Here is a 20,590-nt window from a genome sequence, read left to right as displayed (position 1 = left end):
GATAAAATCAGAAATAATTAATTTTGATTAAAATTATGTACGTAATATTATGTATTTTGAAATGTATTTATAATTAGATTAAAACTTGAAAAATTAATTTTAGTAACATTTTTGTTTGTGAACGAGGACTTAATACTGATCAAAGAATGAAGCAATTTGATTGGTTTATTTTACGTCATCAACCCTGGCAACTGAGACCAAAACAAAAACGAAATGAAAATTCACGGTGCTGAGTATGAAGCATTAAGTACTCGTACTTAGCCGGTAGATAATGGAATTTTTATAAATAGAACACCTTGTTGAGTTATGAGTTCACATTTAGGTAAGCATAAATATCATTAGTAAGCCTATTATTTAAGAAAACATATAGTTATTAAAGTATAACGTGTCATAGAGTCTATCTCTCACTGTCACGACGTTAGGCCTAAATACTTCTTAGTAATACTGGGGTCAGTCTAATTACCGAAAACAACCGAAAATAACCGAAAACAACCATAAACAACCGAAAACAACCGTAAACAACCGAAAACAAACCGAAAACAAACCGAAAACAAAATTTAAAAAATCTAAATACCGAAAACAAATTTTGTATAATATTTTTTTTAATGTCGCCCTCTATTGATGGGTGTTTCTAAAGCTAAGACCATACACAGAGGCGCAAAAATCATGGAAGACCCTACGAAATGGTAGTGTGCACAAAATACAACTAAAAATCGTACAAATTCAATGAAATACACCGTAGACTACATTTACTTACAAAATCTATAAACACATTTCGTTTTTAGTCTTTTCAAAAACAAAGCATGATTTTACCTAACTTTGCGTTTTCGTCCCCGGTTTCGTCACTTAAGTGAATACTGAAGCGATTAAGGATAGTATACTTTATAGTCCCTAGTATCTTTGTATAATTTATCTTTGAAAATCTATAATTAAATTGATCATGATTAACCATAGTCAATTTACTTTCTATACTATGGATTAACATATTCATAATTATTGTCAAGTCAAGTCAAGTCAAGTATCATTTATTATCATTTGTTTTAGGAAAAACATAGAAATTCTGTTTGCTCTGTTGGCGGAGCACAATATCCAACGGACACAACACGAACTCAAAAACAAGGAGTAATGCGCTGGTTTCTGGATCAAAAATCGAAAGACTAAAATTAAAATATTTTTATAGATTCTGTAAGTAAATGCGATGTTATCAATTGATTGATTGTACGATTTTTAGTTGTATTTTGTGCACACTGTCATCGTAGGGTCTTCCTTGGCTTTTGCGCGCGCGGTTTTTTGTCTCTGTTATGGTCTTAGATTTAGAAACACCCATCAATAGAGGGCGACATTAAAAAAATATTATACAAATTTGTTTTCGGTATTTAGATTATTTTATGTTGTTTTAGGTTTGTTTTCGGTTCGTTTTCGGTTGTTTATGGTTGTTTTTGGTTGTTTATGGTTGTTTTCGGTTGTTTGTGGTTGTTTTCGGTTGTTTATGGTTGTTTTCGGTTATTTTCGGTTGTTTTCGGTAATTAGACTGACCGTAATACTGTAAGTACTGTTTGAATTACTGTGCAAAAGCAGCCGGAGGCATACTATAGAAGGCCTATAGTCTAGACTGTTGATTTACATGTAGTTAGGCCTACACTGATATTAGACTTCCAGTATGAAATCCTCAAAATGTTTGTCTTAAATGTTGATGGGCACATAAAAAATGTTTTGAAATTATAAATAAACATTTGTCGGAATCATAATTAACGAGAATATGTCATACATAATTGCATATTTTGTTTTGGTGGGGCAATCTATTTGCAGCAGCTCAAATAAAGATATTAATTGGGTGCAGTTGCAGAAGTATCCGCAGCAAAATGTGAAAAAAAATGTACAATTTAAAAACACATGTACATTCATTGAATATTTTACATTGTAAGAAATATATCTTTATCAATTTTCATTTTATTATCTTGGTGTAACTGCTCATTTTAGGATATAAAAACTAATTGAAATGTACGAGATAGAACGTGACCGAGTTTACTTTCCTCTTTCTGACCAGCATAGTAAGTTGTTTGAAGTGACGAATGAAGGAGCACATACTAATCAACTAACTTTTTTTTAAGCTCTATCCTATCAAACTTTATGTGACAACAAAATGTGATGTGCCCATATATAGACATGGATGATGTCACTACCATATTTGGATATATCACTACCATATTTGGATATATCACTACCATATTTGGTACCACTTTGATAATAGTTTGATAGTGTAGACAGAGCTTAACTTATCTCACTATTTCTCTTTTGATGCAGAAATTATCATCTAAAATCAAAAAGTTACTTGAACACAAAAATTGTTTTGCACACGTATACCTCTACAGTACATTTGTACTGCACCAAGGTGCAGCTTACTAATGTTATCATGGTATCATTTTAAAATTAACCATTTTTGTCTCTTTTATTGTAAAATTTAAAACAGTGATCTGGTAGAAGTGTAGTGAAATCTTTCTAGAGAGTGTACTAGCTTTTCTTTACTAATTTTATCACATTTTCAGAAATTTCTTTTTGCACTTTCTGAATTGTTTATTTTCTTACTAATCAGTCACTCATCATCATACATTCCAGTTTTTTTCATTCTCAAATACTTAACTAATATAATCAAATAATTTTTAACATAATATAAAAAATAAATTAAAAAAACTAACTGTTGAAGGAATAGTGTTTTCAAAAGCTCTGCAATTTCTTTCATTTTGATTTAGGTTTTTGCTTATTTTATTTGTATATCCATTGAGATCCAGCCACTGGTACCCACATGTCATATTTTATCCACAGCCACTGGTACCCACATGTCATATTTTATCCAGCCACTGGTACCCACATGTCATATTTTATCCACAGCCACTGGTACCCACATGTCATATTTTATCCAGCCACTGGTACCCACATGTCATATTTTATCCAGCCACTGGTACCCACATGTCATATTTTCAGTAATTTAATCAATAACAAATATAATGTAACATTGTTATTGATAATTAACTGGAGAATTATATACAGTACCTGTACAGATAATAAATATGTAATACTACAGTATTTTTATTGCTGTTTAAAATCTTCGAAGTTATCCTATTGTGTTTATTTAATTATCATTTTAAAATTGCACATACAATAACTTTTCAAATAATATTTCTGTTGATATTTTAAAATTTTGTTCCTATAGGACCCAAATTTGACCTACCAAATTTGCCGATTTCCGGAGTTACAAATGGGTCGAAATCTGATATCAATGTTTCAGTTGAAGATATACAGTCATACGTAAAACAAAAACCAACAAAGAAAAAGGTATGGGAGCCTGATGTGTCCTCCTTGATATCATCAAAGAAGTGGCTGGCTACATACGGCTTGAAGAAAAACAGGTTGAACCTTGGACAGATATTGTCCTCCATTGGATTTAAACATTTTGATGGTAAGTTAACGTATGAACATTTATCCAAATGATTATATTTTTGGCAAACATAAGGGCAGGAAGGAGTGAGATTACTCTTACATAATAAGGGCAACCGAGAAATTCAGAAATGCAGTGAGAGATCTGCTTAATGTCGTGAAAAGGTTTTAGTATGGTAGCAGGGTAACTTAGCACTTTTTTTGTGCACTTTGTGACAAAAGCACCAAATTTGGCACAAACCTTCTTTAGGGTATATCTAACAATCCTAGAAGGGGTGCCCAAAAATCGGAACAATTTAACGACGTCATTTGGACCACGCCCTTTTTTTAGTATTACGTAATTAGGTGAAAACTTAAATCTTCGTATATACATACCAAGTTTGGTATCAAATAAAAACTCATGACATGTACATTGCAATACACACATAAACAATATATGATTTCTCTTCAGACGGAATATATAGGTCAAATAATGTAATTTTCTGTCATATTGAAGGGTATTTCAATCAAAACGTGCCAATATTGTGCTATGTTATGAACATTGTAGTTATAAGAACAACAACATTCATTTTTGTAATAGTACTAATGTATATTTATCATGTACCAGTTACTTTCCTTTAACATAATATTAGGAACCACTGAAAAAAGGTATATAAAACATATACTATATCAAACTTGGCTCAATAACCACTGGACTATTAGTAAACCGACAAAAGACCATTTGACTGACAATTATGGCGTTAGCAACCATAACAATACATGGAGGTGATTATCAACTTTACTTTTATGAAATTATTTATCTGGAAACAAACGCTTATAATGGTACAGAGTTGCTAGATGACGAACAAGTTCCACGGCATGGGTAACAAGACCAGTGCACTGCTGAACGACACTTGCAGTTCCCTGAGCAAAAAGGCAACTTTTTGCAGCCACACTTTAGCAATTCCCTACATGCCTTGGATGCTTCAGGTAGTATTGTCCAGACTGGTGTCCATGTACTGCCGGTTTTAGTCCAACCAAAGTCTTCTGGTGATGGAGCATTCTGCTGTGGCTGTAGACTGGTGGTCCAAATGCTTGCTTGGTATATGGATCTGTTGGAATGCTGTAAAAGTGCATCCTGCAATAAACAATTTAAAGATTGGTGTTACCTTTTAATGAAAGAAAAACATGAATCTGATAATAAATTATTAAACGACAATTGACAATTATATGGAAGCTCCCCTTACCTGTGTAGGAGGAATGTTGTCCATTGTCCGTGCCTTTCTTGAAAAAAGATCTTGTCTTAGCTTAGTAACACTTCTTAAAGTACTTGTCTTGTCGTATAGATGACATGTAAACTCATCTAGCAACTGGAATTGAGATGAGTTGACTCCTAGAGATTTGAAAGGGTGATGTGCCATGAAAAGAAAGGCTTCTGTGACTGCTGGAAATGAGTTCCACGTCTCCCATGCGGAGTGTTTTGATTTTCCGAAGAACTGGGATGTAGTATCGGACCCAGTAAATGCATGAAAAACTGGCAGCCCTCTTGACTTATCCTCTCCTAGGTTATGGCAGATGGTATTTATATTAAAATATTGGAAGTGCTTACGCATGCCAAATGCGACCCAGATACACGTACCAAGATAACAGGCTATTAGATTGCAGAAAATACCAACCAAGATAACGACGACATCAGTATCAACTGTACGCACCAAAATAACCCTGCTACCTTTCTTTAAGGCATCATCAATGTGAATGCACATCCCTCTTCATGGTCGCAGATTGACATAGGTTGAGTAGATGTCAACATACAACAGACTCGCCTACAGGACATATATCAAGAATTACTTACTAATTTAATATGCCTTTTTAATTAATTATTGGTATGAAACTGTATAAGTAAATTAATCGTTTGGTTACAAACAAAATAAATAAGTATGTATCATAATAAAACTTACCTGATGTAATGTAAACTTCTTTGCAGTCAGAGTAATCATGGGTAGACACCTTTGTAGTTAAAAAGTAAATAACTCCTCTTTATTTACTGGATCTTTCAGAAAGTCTGGAAAATTCCCTGGAATCTTTGTTTGTCCCCCAACTTTCCTCTTGACCCCCTTTCCTCTTTTTTCTCCTGTAGACTGCTTAAGACTATCTGTTCTGTAAGTGTCCCACACTATATCAATTCTGTTACTATTCTGCAGCTGCTGTCTGGTCCACGGTAGAAAGACCTGTCATACAAATGATACAAGAATAACGATCCGCATATAGAAGTGACCAATTATGTGGTGGTTAAACAATAGATACAATCCTGAATGCAAAGAAATGTACTCACCTTATCACCGTAGTCATCAAATGTAAATGCATGGGTGCTGGAAAGGGCATAGACAATAGCAGCTCTGTCAAACACCTTTACGTCACAATATGTAGGAGGTTCAGGCTGGCCTTCAGTCTCCAAATGCTGTAGAAACTCAGACTTCTTAGTTGGTAGTCGAAGCTTTCCATTTACTGCCAAAGAGGGTTGCCATGGCTGGTTTTCATGCATGAAGATGTCTTCCAAAACTCCATCACTAGATTGACTTGCAATATACAGTCGACTGAATAGGCTGCAGTCACTTTTTAAACTCTTAACTTGTTGCTTTGTTTTGGACACTGATTTTGACCATGGTGTGTTGAACAACGGCAGCTTATTCTGTTTGATGGCTTGTTGAATTGCAACACTTCTGTCGAGAATAACTTCCTTGAAATATTGTTGGTACTGGGTAGTACCTACATCCTGAATTGTACGAACTGTCACTACTGCACTTTTATTGGCACAATCTCGAGCATCCAAGACCAGAAGTTCTGAACAATTATCGAGGAATTGGTTGCCTGCATTGCTCAGGGAACTGCAAGTGCCGTTCAGCAGGTCTTTTTTGCACTGGTCTTTGTTACCCATGCCGTGGAACTTGTTCGTCATCTAGCAACTCTGTACCATTATAAGTGTTTGTTTCCAGATAAATAATTTCATAAAAGTAAAGTTGAAAATCACCTCCATGTATTGTTATGGATGCTAACGCCATAATTGTCAGTCAAATGGTCTTTTGTCTGTTTACTTAGTCCAGTGATTATTGAGCCAAGTTTGATACAGTATATGTTTTATATACTTTTTTTCGGTGGTTCCTAATATTATGTTAAAGGAAAGTAACTGATACAGGATAAATATATATTAGTACTGTAGTTCTATTACAAAAATGAATGTTGTTGTTCTTATAACTACAATGTTCATAACATAGCCCAATATTGGCGCGTTTTGATTGAAATTCCCTTCAATATGACAGAAAATTACATTATTTGACCTATATATTCCGTCTGAAGAGAAATCATATATTTGCTATGTGTGTATTGCAATGTACATGTCATGAGTTTTAATTTGATACCAAACTTGGTATGTATATACTAAGATTTGAGTTTTCACCTAATTACGTAATACTAAAAAAAGGGCGTGGTCCAAATGACGTCGTTAAATTGTTCCGATTTTTGGGCACCCCTTCTAGGATTGTTAGATATACCCTAAAGAAGGTTTGTGCCAAATTTGGTGCTTTTGTCACAAAATGCACAATCTTCATAAAAAATGGAAGTTAGCAACCCTGCTATGGTAAGCAAAATAAATTACTTTGATATACATTATATCACAACATATAAAGGAACGTACTGGAGAGATGTTTGTAGCTTTAGTGGTTACCCTCCCTAAACCTCAAATAAATTCATCTTATAATTGGCTATAGTTTCTCAATGTCGGATGCATATGAAATTGTTTTAAAAATCAGACAATCTTTTAACAGATTGTATGTTTGATGACACACATTCTGAAATTGAATTTGTAGAGTGAATGGTTGGCTAGCAACATCATGTCACTACCATCAGACGTCTATTGTCTGTACACGTACTGTATGCTGTATTCTGTAAAAAGTCTATTGTCTGATGTTCATTATTTGTTTAAGCCAACTTGTTGGTGATAATATTAGATTGCTGGTTTCAGATTGTTTGTCTAATCTGTTTTTGATGATGATAAAGCTATTATAATAACCTATTTGAAAGTGAACATGCAGAATACGTTGCATGTTCTCTAATCTAATATACAGTAAAGTGAAAACTTTGGTAGTCAGGGGTAGAATGTGTGTTCCTTGTCGTTCTCTTGTATCTGCAGCCCATAGTACCATTGTGCTTCTCTTCCCTAAAGTGCTAACTACAAATGATTTAAATCATCATTTATCAATAAAAATAATTATATTAATATTAGACATATAGTATATCCATTTATTTTTTACCCTTTTTTCAAGATTTTGATCAAGCCTTAAAGAAGCCTGTTTGTTCTCGTTATGGCGAAGGACTTTTCTCACGATATCCACGAAGAGACGGTACAGTTTACAATGTTAATGTAAGAAAATTGAAAAAACTATATAATTCAAAACATCTAAAGGTAATTAACCATGTATGTTCAAAAAGTTAGAGGGACTCAAAGCCATGATTCGACATTTCAATTTTTATTTGATCATCTACAGAAATGAATAATAGAATATAAACCAAACATTATTTTATTACGAATGTAAGTGGGAGTTCACTCTTTAGCATCAATCAATCAATCAATCAATCGTTCCATTTTGAAAGCAGCATTCCAACGATCATTGCTCATAGCACTGTCAAAAATCAGAATAAGTGAGTGTTGCATTGAATAAACTTTTTTTATCAAAATTAAAAAAGGATTGTTAAAATTTCAGTTGAATGTCGGCAAAGAGAAGATCAAACAGATTGAAAACAGTCTACTTCAAGCAATATTACTTTACAAGAAACGAATCGAGTGGTTGACAACCGAGAGTAGACGATTCTTTGGTGTAATTGAAGAGAGATGTATATCAATTGTTATTGACATTAAAACTCATTCACCGGGACAGTTTGAACACTGTCGTAATGCTATTGTTAAAGTCATTGAGGAGCAAGGATCACAGGTGGCCAAACTTAATCTTATAAGGTAAACTTGCCTTTCCAGACTTATAAAAGTTTTTCAAATGAAGATATAAGATACAACAGTATTTATAAGTGTATATTCTCCAAAACTTATAATTTACAAACATTTTAAACAACCGATATTGACTTTAGGAACGACAACAAAGATGACATTTACTGTATGCATGATACATGGTTGAAGCCATTTATTTACTCAAAGTGAATTGCTATTTTTATCTCTATTTGTTTGCAACTACTCTTTCATTTAAGGTGTTAATTTGATACTGTACTTTATCTTGTTTCAGAGCTGCTGAAGATCAAGTGTCATTCCAGCCCTATGCTGTGCCAATGTCTGCAGAGAGCTTGAACAGTGCCATTGACTGGTTGCTGGATCTTGACAAAGTTGCAGCTACTACACAGAACAGTGCCTTGGAAGGAATTGTAAAAGCTTTCAATGATGAAAATGTAAATAGATTTTATTTGTTGTTTTTCTCTTCAAATTAGGCACATTGCAATAGATAACCATAAAGTGATTTTATGTACTATTCACAAGACAAACATAAACACAAGAAGCTCTCTCTACATAAACAGTAATACTGTAGGTTAATAAGTCTTATTATCAGTCATTGGGAATGGAGTGTAGTTTTTGTCATGAGAAAAATGTTTGAATCTTGAGGATCATATATGAGAGATTAATAGTAATGATAATATCTAAACCACCAAGCTACAACTTTCCAAAATTTAACAATTTACTGAACGTGATGTGTTAATCCTTTATTTATTGTAATTCGTTTCAGATTGAAGCCGTTTACCTCTTCTCTGAAGGTAGTTCTGCTAAAACAAACACAGAGCTGTTCTTACAGAAGATGAAAGGTGCTCCTATACCAGTCAACACTGTAGCCTTCAACAGTACAGACTCAACTACCATTAAGTTTCTAAGACAAGCATCCGAGCTCACTGGTGGCAGGTAAGGCCAAATCTATCAAAAATGAAAAATCTACCATATATTATAATATGGTATAAGATTGGTAGTTAGATAGTGTTTTGAACATAGTGATTTGAAAATAAGCCTATTTTGGTTTTGATAAACATCTCATAAGTAAATGCAGCAGTTCATAAAAGATAAGAATACTTACTTTTTTGGCCAATCTGGTCTGGACTCTTGAACTGGTTTCTAGTTTATTTATAAAATAATCTAAACAAAAATTGGGTCTGGGAGAGTTTCTATTTAAAACAAATTTTTTTTTTCTTGATTTTTGATTATTTTTTTGTTTTCAAGATTCCATGCATTTGCTTTCAATAAACTGGATGCAGACGTTGTAGGCACAAGTGGATACACACTAGACAGCCATATTAAGCTGGGTGGAATACCTCCTGGAGCTGGAACAAGAGAAGATGTTGTCCTGGTATGGAGTGAGCTTGAAGAAGCACGTAACATACTGGCTGATCTGCAATCTTTACTAACAGACTCAGCTGTTGATAGTAATAAACCAGGTATGTCATCAGCATTAAACCCCTCTCTGGTTTTATAATACTATTTTATGTGTCCTTACTTCACCATGACAAAATGACGATTCTTAATCTCCACCCTACTGTAGCACTGAATTTCTTTGTTTTCTCCAGTTTTTCCATTCAGACATTCTTCTTAATCAGTGTTCATTTTCATAAAATAATGCAAAATTGTGTACAAAGCAATGAATGAAAAGTTTATACCAACTATACAAAGAGCAATCTAAATATTTGAATTTATAAATATATTTTATTTATTTAATACAGAGACTCCGGCAATCGCTCCATCACCATCTGATGTGAAACGAAGTGAACAAAACATGGGGTCTAGAGAGTGGCTTCAGAGCCATGGTTTAAAGTCTCGCAAACTTGGCCTCTATGATGCACTTGGACTTGTGTCATTCAAACACTGCGATGGAGTTGTCAACCTGCAGCGCCCTCCTAATGATGAATACACTGATGCTGTAAGTAATGTTTAAACCATACTACATTTAATCTAAATAGTTCACTAATAGTCTCATTGCTACATCAAAACCCTTTTTGCTTCTTCACATTTGTCAGTTTCTTAATGTGATCAGCAAATTAGCATCACCGCAAGAAATCATTATATAGAAGTTAAATACTGTATTAAAGTAGTGTGTTATTATTATATCTGTTTGATACATGTTTTGCAGGACACAAGAAACAAACTTGTAAATGCCAAGTACTGCAACCAATTTTGCCATTTTAAGTGGAAGGATGGCACAGTGAAACATGTACATGTGACAGCTGAAGTTCACCGCACATTTGAAAAGAAAATGACTGTGGCTGTAAATGACTTTCAGAGAAGGTACGCAATTTAAAACTGATGTCAAACTTACTGTACTAATAAATTAACTTTGATTTTTGTAATTGATGACTGTGACTTTTCTAAAATCTTGTTATTTTGAAGCCTACAGAAAGTTATTCTAGTTTTACACTAATTAAAATAATATTGGAATTTTGAATTTTACAGGATTGACTGGCTTCAGCAGGGTAGTCGTGAGTTGTTTGGTACCATCATAGAAGAGCAAGTTTATATCTTGATAGACACATCCAACTCAATGGAGAACCATCTCAACTTAGTGAAAGACAGATTGTATCGTCTAATGCAGGTATTACAAGTTTTTTGGTTTTTATGTTAACAAAAATTGTAAAAAATCCTGTTTACTTTTATGTGTTTATTAAAATGACTGTCATTTCATATTGTTTTTTTCTTTAGGAACAACTTCGACACAAAATGAAATTCAACCTGACACAGTTTGGAAGTAAAGCTCATTCTTGGCGAGACCGTATGTTGGATGTGAATGAGGACAGTCTCCAAAGTGCATGGCAGTGGGTTCGAGGGTTAAATGTGACAGGGTCAACGAATACTCTAGCTGCATTAAAGATTGCTCTGTCTGACCCAGGAACACAAGCTGTGTATCTTTTGACAGATGGAAGGCCAGACCATGTAAGTAATAAATTGAAGGTGAAACATGGGTTGTTCCAATTGGATTTATACTAAATATACGATAAGAGAGAAAGAGAGAGAGAGAGCGCGTGTACATTTGTTCCTTATAATGACTAGAATTGTACTGTATGACTGGTATTTGAATACCACCCATCTTTGGGTTGTTTATTGTAATTAATTTATAATGCCTTTTTTGCAGCCAACCAAATCTATTTTAGCTCAAGTGCAATTACAAAACTCCATTCCAATTCATGCAATATCATTCAACTGCAACGATGTAGAAGCGAACGAATTCCTGTCACAGTTAGCAGCAGACACTGGTGGACGATACCACTACTACTCAGAGAACATGGGGGAACGAATTGGGCCTGCACCATTTGAAAGTGAGGACATAAGTCTGTTGAAGGAGGAGATAAAGAAAGGAAAAGATGATGTAAAGAAGTTATCTGAACTACGTGCTCAGTGCGCTCTGCTAGATTGGGGGAACTCTAATAATCAGTCTCAAGGATGTGGCCGAAATCATAATGGAAAAAGGTGAACAATTTTATGTTGTTTTTTTTGGGTTGTCAACAGATTCTAAATTCTTCTTTTTTCTTGATAACTGCTAATAGTAAATGCTAATATTTTTCAACTTATATTTCCCCTAACCACATTTTCATTATATTACTCTAGATCATCTAGGCCAATGTCCGGGAAAGGAAGAACATTGTCACTGAGCTCCTCAAATGAATTCCATCTTACAAGACCAGCCTCGTCTCAAGGTTTTCAACAACGACCCACATCAGCTCTTAGTCATAGGTCATCAGGTGGCCATGAAAGATGTCGAACATCTACGTACCCTCCTCGACCAACTTTACACTCTAAGAAATCTAATTTGTCCAAGCCTAATATTGCATGTAAGTGGAAACTGAATATTACTGTATGGTGTGTACTTGCTTGATAGCTTTATTCCTAGGCAAGGGTCCTCAATCCTCTTATAAAAGATTCCACAGAGACAACTGCATGCTTTACTGTACAGCATTCAAGTTGTCAATGACTCAATTGTTAACGAAATAGATTTTTCCATCTTGCTCTGCTTGTCCCTCTCATTGTATGTTTGTTTTTTCTTTTCAGATCATACTAAAACAAGTCTGTTAAGAATAACAGGACAAAAAGATTGGGTGTTGCCAGAAACAAAAGAGTTAATGGACAACCAATGGGAGAGGTACACTGATGTACTTAGAAGTAAGTTGATTGAAATACAGAAATTGATCATTTAATCTGAATAAAAATGCTTACTATTTTGCACCATCTACCATCTAATATCTATTATTCAGGAATTGAACCAGAAAACACCTAGAATTTCATTCTGAACATAGTTTGTATTGATACAAGTTTGTGTAAATAATCTTCAAGCTTTGGACAAAGTCAATTGAACCTGTAATACAGAAATAAGAATAACAATGTTTTTTTTTTTACAGAAGCAGGAATTGAACGACCAGAACCTGTAAAGAAAGAGAAGAAAACAAAGAAGAAGAGTTCTCTTGAGATGTCTTCAAGGCAGTGGCTAAAAAAGCATGGTCTTTCTGCTAAAAAACTGACAATTATAGATGCTTTAGGCCCAACGATGATACGACAAAGGTCAAAATACATTCCTATCTTAGACAAACATGTCATCTCCAAGGTCTTTGATGAGGTTAGTAGTTGACTAGACTTTCTAATAGTTTCTTTATTTTGCTCTGCAGAGGTTCTTATTTCTAAACCTGAAATAAATCCTCTTCCCTTGGGACAATTCTTACTTCTGAATTATAAACTTTTCTGTGTGTGTTTTTTTAAGGTGATTCCACTTGCTCATACTACTGGCAGTAATCGACATGAAGTTCAGCTAATCAACCCCAGTGCAGTGAATCTTGAATCCTATGAAGAGAAACTACAAAAAGCCATCGTGGAGTATATGGTGAGATTGGACAAGGTTGTTTGGAGAGCTCTACCACAAGAAGAAAAAGACAAGTAAGTTATACTGTATATTATATTCTGACATTTGTTGAGGAGAATTACTGTACAAAAGCACTATACAAATCGAGTCAAATTTTAATTCTAAAATGTTTTTTTATAGATTTGATTCGGATATACCAGTCTCCTTCATAGAAAATCGACGGGACTGTTTGGAGGCGCTTGACCGAATTGGTTGGCCAATCAAAGAACAGGACATCATCCTATTAGAAGAAGAGATTGAAAAAGCTCACCGCTATCTTCAGCAGAGTGAAGACCTACGAAATGCTGTGAAGGAAAGTAATGGAAAAACTCCCAAAGTCACAGCAAGTACACCTCGAGAAGATGATTCGCCTCGTACAAGATTTTCTGATAATGTTGAATCAGATGATGCTGCATCAAGGAAAAGCGATTCATCAAGGAGGAGCAATACATCGAGGAGGAGTGATGCTTCGAGGAGGAGCGATGCTCTAAGTTATGAGGTAGATGAGAATGATGGTGGTGTTAGCTTGCGAGATTCGGATTAAGTTTATATAATAATTGTAATAAAGAAATTACTATATTATAGTTTAAAAGATTGAAAGGAAAAAGTTAGGATTTTATAGTCTGAACATATCCTAAGTTAGTGCTATTATTTTTTTTAGAAAGTTGAAAAATTTAAATAGATAGAAATGTAACAAACAATGCTAGATTAACCAAAAATGTATTTTACAAATTTAGGTGGAGATTTTATAAATTGGTGTATTTATACTGAACAAATTTAATGTACTGTAGGAATGAATGTTAATATTGTATTATTCCAATACATTAAACATTGCCATAGGGCTTATATACTGTATTTCTATATGATTATAATGAACAATTGAACTTTTAATTGTATTTTTAGCTGCAAACTCACAAATAAACTGAAAAAACCTTGCATGAATGTACACTGGCTTTCTTTGTTGTTTTATGTTTTTTTCTAAGAGTTTTGTTTGAGCTGGTTTGTCTGCTATTTCACTGCTTTCTATGTAGGCCTATGCATTTTCATTAATATTCTTGTTTCTTTACTGTTTTCAGCTGTTTATTTTTATTTCAAAATGGCTATTCAACGTGAACTTTGACCGTAGCTAGCAGCAAATAAAATGAAAAGTTCTGTCTATATCTTTTGATGTATTACGAAATAAATGGACATATAGCATGCATCTCTTCTACATATATTCTATCTTCTTTATCCCTTACAAATCTTTTGTTCTCTTCTATTTAGGGCCTCAATGCTTTGGTTACTGGTAGCCACAAAACTACAGACAAACCACTCAAGAAGGCTCTTAGTAAGAAACGAGTTCGCTGTGTCTTAGACAAAATGAAAGGAATGCATGTGATAGCACGGAGTGATGAGAACGGATTCTATTATAAAGGTAAACCGGTTATAAAGGAGATTAATTGATGAGTTTCTATGATTAAAAAAAAGAAATAACAGCCTGATATGTGACACCTTTAACATGACACTACCGAGACACTGTACCATGATGCTGAAACCTATACCATGAAAGCTCTGTACAATGATGCTAAACACATTTACCATGACACTACTGTACCATCATGTTATTTCAGATTTCAGATAATATTTATTTAGATAATAATGAATGAATATACAAAATAGAAAAAAGATATTAAAGTGAACATAGATAAAGCAGTAATTGGTAGTCATTATTATCATGGATCCCTTCTAGAAGTTATGTTAAAAAAATGACAACAATTTCAATACATGTGGGTTTTTTCAATTTTTCAAAATATATGTACCTGTAGATGCTTTCTCCCAAACCATGAACTCATTAAATATAAAATAAACGAAATAATAATATATAAATTTAATAGGCACTGTTGTGGATGTTCCAAATGCCCGTCACATTGAAGTCCAGTTCTACGATACAACTCAGCGTTTAGTACCATCACGTTTTGTTATTCCTATGAGTGGTGCCAGGCCGTGTCCCTATCTCAGGGTAAGTTGATATAAAATTGATATACAGTAGTCCCAAGCCTTGATTATTCTTTTGAAATCGACCTAAGAAACATGACATCACAATGTTTCAGCCATAGGGAGAATGGAATTTGTTATTTCCAGTCAGAGACTGGAGTACCCTTCCATACTCCACAACTGCGACCACTTTCACTAAAAACATCTCGAAGCTGATCTCTAAGTTTGACCACCAAGGGTCACCTTTGTTTGACTAGCTCTCTCCTCTTCAACCTCTATCTACACATTGAGTGTCCAACCTCTATCTACACATTGAGTGTAGATTCAAGATCAAAGATAGGCCAATACATACATTGAGCTACAATATTCACATATTCATGGTGTCAGTCTGGTAGCACTAACCCAGTTTGTTACAAGATGATCTGTACTCACTTGTAATCTACAAAAAGTTTATCTATTTCACAGGTGGCAGATTATGTATTGGTCAAAACTGGAAAAGTGCCCTACCAATGTTGGGTACCAGGAATGGTTCAAATCACACCGATTCATGAAGCGAAACAAGCAAAGTTTTACACCATAATTAAGTTCAACAACAAAGCAGTAAGTTTGTAAATTTATCTAAAAGGTTTTCATTACATTTCCATATTTTTATTTTGATGAAATCCATGTGTTGTGTAGTACATAAAGACAATATTATTTGATATTGAAACAGAGAGCCACTTCGGTATTACAGAACATAAACCAGGATTATTTTAATAAACTATTGTATTGTTTCAGGTAAACGTCCAAAGAAACTCTATTGTGAAGATCACCAAATCCCGCTACAACTTTGCTTTACGGTTTATTTGGGATTTACAAGGAGTCGATTTCCAAAAGTAAAACACCTTTTGTTGCACTACTTATAACATCTAATGTCATACAAATAACAATCAGTAAGAATTGTATACTACTATACCGACTTATTAATTATTTATAAACTTTGAATTATTTCACTTTTAGTCTTCACTCTACAATACATGAGGAGAATAAAGCAACGAAAGAGGAAGAAAAGCCAAAACATCATAAAAAGAAAAAGGACAAAGATAGAGGAAGAGAGCGACACAGACGAAGAAAGAAAAAGAAAAAAGATAAAGAGAAGGAAAAGAAAGGTAAGCCCTATATTTACTATGTAAAAATATTGTCCCAAAACTTTGGGTTGTGTAAATATAACATTTTATATAAATTAAATTTTCTATTTATCAGGTGTAAAGTTTGATAGGTCATCTAGTAGGTCTCCGTCCACGTCCAGATCGAGATCCAGAGAATCAGACAATAAACAGAACAAATATTCTAGTGCAGCTTCTGACCGCTCAAGATCATCCAGTAATGAAAGATCTTCAAAGAGAACACAATCTCGGTCTAGTTCCAAATCATCAAAAAGTTCACATTCAAGATCAACTCAAAGGTCAGGTTCCCGCTCACTAAACAGGTCAGACTCATCTGATAGGTCACGTTCATCCAAAAGGTCAGATTCAAATTCATCAGAAAGAGCACGTTCAAATTCTTCAAAGAGATCAGGGTCACATTCTTCTCACAAATCAGAAGCATCTCATGTTTCTAAATCATCATCCAGGTCTTGTTCACCACCTGACTCAAAACATTCATCAAGATCAGCATCTCCAGATCATGAACAAACTCAGAAAAATGAGGATGATTCCAAGAATGATGGCAGTAAGAGTGAAGATTCTAGTGCTGGATCCTCTGCTGGTGAAGATGAACCTGATATGGCAACCTCACAGTTAAGTGGAGAATCTCTCAAAGAGTTCCTTCACAAACTTGAAGAGCTTCAAGATCAGTTGAACCAACAGCAAACAGATCACTTCAGGTCTCAAGAGGTCAGTACAATTTATTTTACCATAACAGCAATATTCATATAGCCCATCTTTACTAGCCCTTGCATGTATACCCTTTCCTTGACCACTATTGTTGAAAAGCTTCCTTTAAAATCTTCCTTTACATTTTTCAGGAATTACGTGAGGAACTTAAACACACTGTTAAGAAGATAAATGAAGTACAAAAGGGTTATGACAGTCACCATGCAGAGCTACAAGACAAACACAAAAAACTGCAGGACAAACAACAAGAACTCCTAGACAAGCATCAGGTATGTTCCATTTAAGACATAGTACCTATACCTTCCTAATAAAGTTATAGCTGTTGATCACTGGCATTGTAAAATGGCCTTGTTAAGATTATAAGTACCATGTCTTTTTATTTATAGCATATTTTATTCTTTTTTAAGGATTTCTTCACCAAGAAAGCACCAACACACGAACAAAGTACTCAATCAGAAGAAGTCCAGCCAGGTACTGATGAAAGTGAAAATGAATCAATCATAGAAGAAGAATTTGATGATAAAATAGAAGATGGCGAAGAGGTGCTTGCACGCTGGCCAGTTGATGGATGGTTTTACAGAGGTTAGCTTTTACGACAATCACTCAAATTTCAAAAGTATAATTTTAAACTCTCACTACTATAGCAAGCAGATATTCAACACATCATCGTTATTTTTTGTAGGAACAATTGAAGAACAAGCAGAAGATGGTCAATACTTTATAACAGATAATGTTGGAGCAATTGAAAAAGCTGATAGAAAACATATATTTACAGATAAAGAAGATTCAGAGATTATTATACAGGTGATAATATAGCTGATTCACTATAAAACACAAATGTGAAGCTCTGTCTAGTTTCACAAAAAAAGTATTATGATCCCAAATATAGTAGTGATATAATGTCATCGTGTCCATATATGGGCACGATTCATATACTGTATGGGCAATAATTCATACATAAAATGTCTTAGTATTATTGTGGTAATAAATAAATTGTTATTTTTTAGGCTGGAGATTTAATAATTGGTCTACATCCTGACTACCCTTTTCGTTACGCACCAGGTCGTATTACCCGCTCATTCCCAGATCTCTGGTGTCAAGTTTTATTCTATGATGATGAAGAAGCTAAAGTGCCCAGAGAAGAGCTTTACAAAATAAATGACCAACTATATGAAGAGTTAGTAGCTTATATAATGAATTGTGAGACGTCGTTGATTGGATCGGCTGTGGTGGCAAGAAATGATGGAGATGGCATGTACCATTTAGGTAAGATGCGATAGAAATGGAAAATAAATTAGATTTTAATGAGATTTTCACAATCAATGGAATAGAAAATGAAATTTTCCAATATGTATTTAATTATAAACACTGACTTTGGGATACAAGTATAATAAATTTCATGCAATGCTAAATATAAAAAAACGGTTCACATCATTTTTCTTACAGCATCCATCAAAGAAAGAATTGGCCAAACTTTCCAATTTCATCTACAATGGGCAAATGGTGAAGAAAGTTCCCAGTACACAAAACATATATTCGGTTCTTTCACTCGCCGACAGAGATTAGCTCTAGGAGATCACGTTCTTGCGGTTGCCAATGCCGTGTCCATCATTTACTTGCCTGGAAAGATAGTGGGAACAAATGATGGATATATCATTGTGAAATTCTGCAACGGAACAAGGTATTGTTGCTGTATATTAACTGTTGAATGTGTGCTTATTTATAAATAGATTATAAACAAACACAAACAAAACTTAACAGTTTCAGCAGGGAAGAGTCATTTCAATCTTTCCCTTGTTTCTGAAATCAATGCTTCCAGAAGAGGTGTACATAAGTAGTTTTTTATGTGTATCAGTTAATGTTGATGTCATATACATGTATATAACCATGGAGACTATTTCTCCATGATATATAACATAATAACCAAGAAACACGTGGTCTAATGGTTATGATGCTCACCATGTCAGCAAAAGGTCACATGTTCTCGCTGGATGTATTTTAACAGTCCATTTATGGGACTACTGATGGAAGCATTGTATGTAACTGTTTACACAGTTCTTCACTGTATTATCTTTGTTCAAATACTATCTTGTAACTTCACAGATAATTGTATAATGTGTATAATATAATAAATATTTTATCCTTTTGCTTCTTGTAGCTCGAATCATGTGGATCCACAACAGTGCTTTTGGTTATCTGAAGACTATTATGATAATGTCACCCAATTCTTTGCTCAGCAAAGTTTAAGAAGAGATGATGAAATTCGATATTAACAAATTATTGCTGTTTGTAACATTATTGAGTGCATAGAACAACTTAAATATACTAAAGATAAATGTAACAAAATTATTCCAAAATATCTGTACAAAATGGTTTCAATATGTATTTTGATTGAATATAGAAAATGTTATTGCTTGTAGGCCCAGGCCTAATTATTTGAGATATAGAGTTAATATGGAGATTTGGCTTGTATTGGGATGTAGGCCTAGAGTAGGATTCAGCTAAATGTACAGTGTTGAGGTATGTAGCTCAGTTGATGGACATTTCTGCTAATAAAATGTTATTGTCTTGATTTTATTGATTGGTTTAGTTAACTGTGTAATGACCATTTTATTCTAATCTATTTTAACATATGGTGAAATAAGTAACATTCTATCTATATTTTTTTTCAAATTAAATTAATATTTTAAATTTTTTTAAACATATAGTACAGTTATTCATCAAATTTTTGAACAAATTTAAATATATTAAAAGTGGCAATAAATATGTTTGAAAACTTCTTCGTCGTTTCAATTATGTATCCGAAGAAAATGTCTACATTGTGATTTGCAACAAACGACAACAAAACTACGTCATGGTAATTCATTGTGAGCATGCAGAAATGTTGGGACTTGCTCCTTACCTCGACACAGGTTTGATGATTTCTAGGTCAGGCAACAACTGACGACATACATTGACCTGACCTAGGTCATTGGTCATCCCAAATTGACAGCTCCCTATTGTCAGAATAACTCAGAAAGCAATCAAAACTATGACAACAATGTTTGTAATTGATTTGTATATTTAAAACAAATACCTATACAATATTTTTAAATGCTATACAAATATACTGTACAGTACAATACAGAATACTAAACGTAACAATTAATACATTGCTAAATTATAATTTTTAAGCTTCTACTATTCTAAATTCAAAAATAGTATTGCATATTAATTTTTTTAAGCCACTAATGCACAATATATTATATGATAAACATTAACCTGGCTTTATTATTAGTTTATACTAATAGTTGAGCATTTTACTAAAAAATTAAAGATATTGATAAGCTTATGATAAAAGTATAGCTTTTGTTTTTTTTTCTTTTAATAAATAAAAAGACCACTAAACAAGTACACATATGAAATAATATA

General features: G+C 33.7%; 2 protein-coding genes across 2 annotated transcripts; one reads left to right on the top strand and one right to left on the bottom strand.

The window, feature by feature from the left end:
- The first annotated feature begins 233 nt into the window (after positions 1 to 233).
- On the top strand, positions 234 to 20,490 carry LOC140050381 (von Willebrand factor A domain-containing protein 3B-like). Its single transcript, XM_072095544.1, has 30 exons — positions 234 to 322; positions 1,981 to 2,051; positions 3,212 to 3,457; positions 7,734 to 7,831; positions 8,172 to 8,422; positions 8,703 to 8,862; positions 9,195 to 9,364; positions 9,677 to 9,891; positions 10,174 to 10,370; positions 10,581 to 10,735; positions 10,901 to 11,039; positions 11,147 to 11,377; positions 11,577 to 11,911; positions 12,050 to 12,273; positions 12,491 to 12,601; positions 12,838 to 13,052; positions 13,194 to 13,366; positions 13,473 to 13,830; positions 14,595 to 14,745; positions 15,206 to 15,330; positions 15,771 to 15,905; positions 16,083 to 16,180; positions 16,305 to 16,453; positions 16,548 to 17,179; positions 17,311 to 17,448; positions 17,587 to 17,761; positions 17,862 to 17,983; positions 18,187 to 18,445; positions 18,626 to 18,860; positions 19,338 to 20,490. The coding sequence occupies exons 2-30, from the start codon at positions 2,000 to 2,002 to the stop codon at positions 19,450 to 19,452; spliced, it is 5,664 nt and encodes a 1,887-aa protein (XP_071951645.1). The 5' UTR covers positions 234 to 322; positions 1,981 to 1,999; the 3' UTR covers positions 19,453 to 20,490.
- LOC140048924 (uncharacterized) lies at positions 4,250 to 5,177 on the bottom strand. The gene is made up of 2 exons (XM_072093724.1): positions 4,662 to 5,177; positions 4,250 to 4,552 (listed from the first exon to the last, which is right to left on the bottom strand). Exons 1-2 carry the CDS (start codon positions 5,175 to 5,177, stop codon positions 4,250 to 4,252), a joined length of 819 nt encoding a protein of 272 aa, XP_071949825.1.
- Positions 20,491 to 20,590: the final 100 nt, after the last annotated feature.

This window comes from Antedon mediterranea, chromosome 5, assembly GCF_964355755.1.
Source record: "Antedon mediterranea chromosome 5, ecAntMedi1.1, whole genome shotgun sequence".
Lineage (NCBI taxonomy): Eukaryota > Metazoa > Echinodermata > Crinoidea > Comatulida > Antedonidae > Antedon > Antedon mediterranea.
Note: the sequence above shows the minus strand (reverse complement) of the source record. Positions and strands in the feature narration are given on the sequence as shown.

Coding starts and splice junctions, on each gene's coding strand:
- LOC140048924 (XM_072093724.1), bottom strand. CDS start 5,177: ATGTGCATTCACATTGATGATGCCTTAAAGAAAGGTAGCAGGGTTATT. Junction 4,553..4,661: donor ACAACATTCCTCCTACACAG/GTAAGGGGAGCT, acceptor TGTTTATTGCAG/GATGCACTTTTACAGCATTC.
- LOC140050381 (XM_072095544.1), top strand. CDS start 2,000: ATGTACGAGATAGAACGTGACCGAGTTTACTTTCCTCTTTCTGACCAG. Junction 2,052..3,211: donor TCCTCTTTCTGACCAGCATA/GTAAGTTGTTTG, acceptor TTGTTCCTATAG/GACCCAAATTTGACCTACCA. Junction 11,040..11,146: donor GATTGTATCGTCTAATGCAG/GTATTACAAGTT, acceptor TTTTTTCTTTAG/GAACAACTTCGACACAAAAT.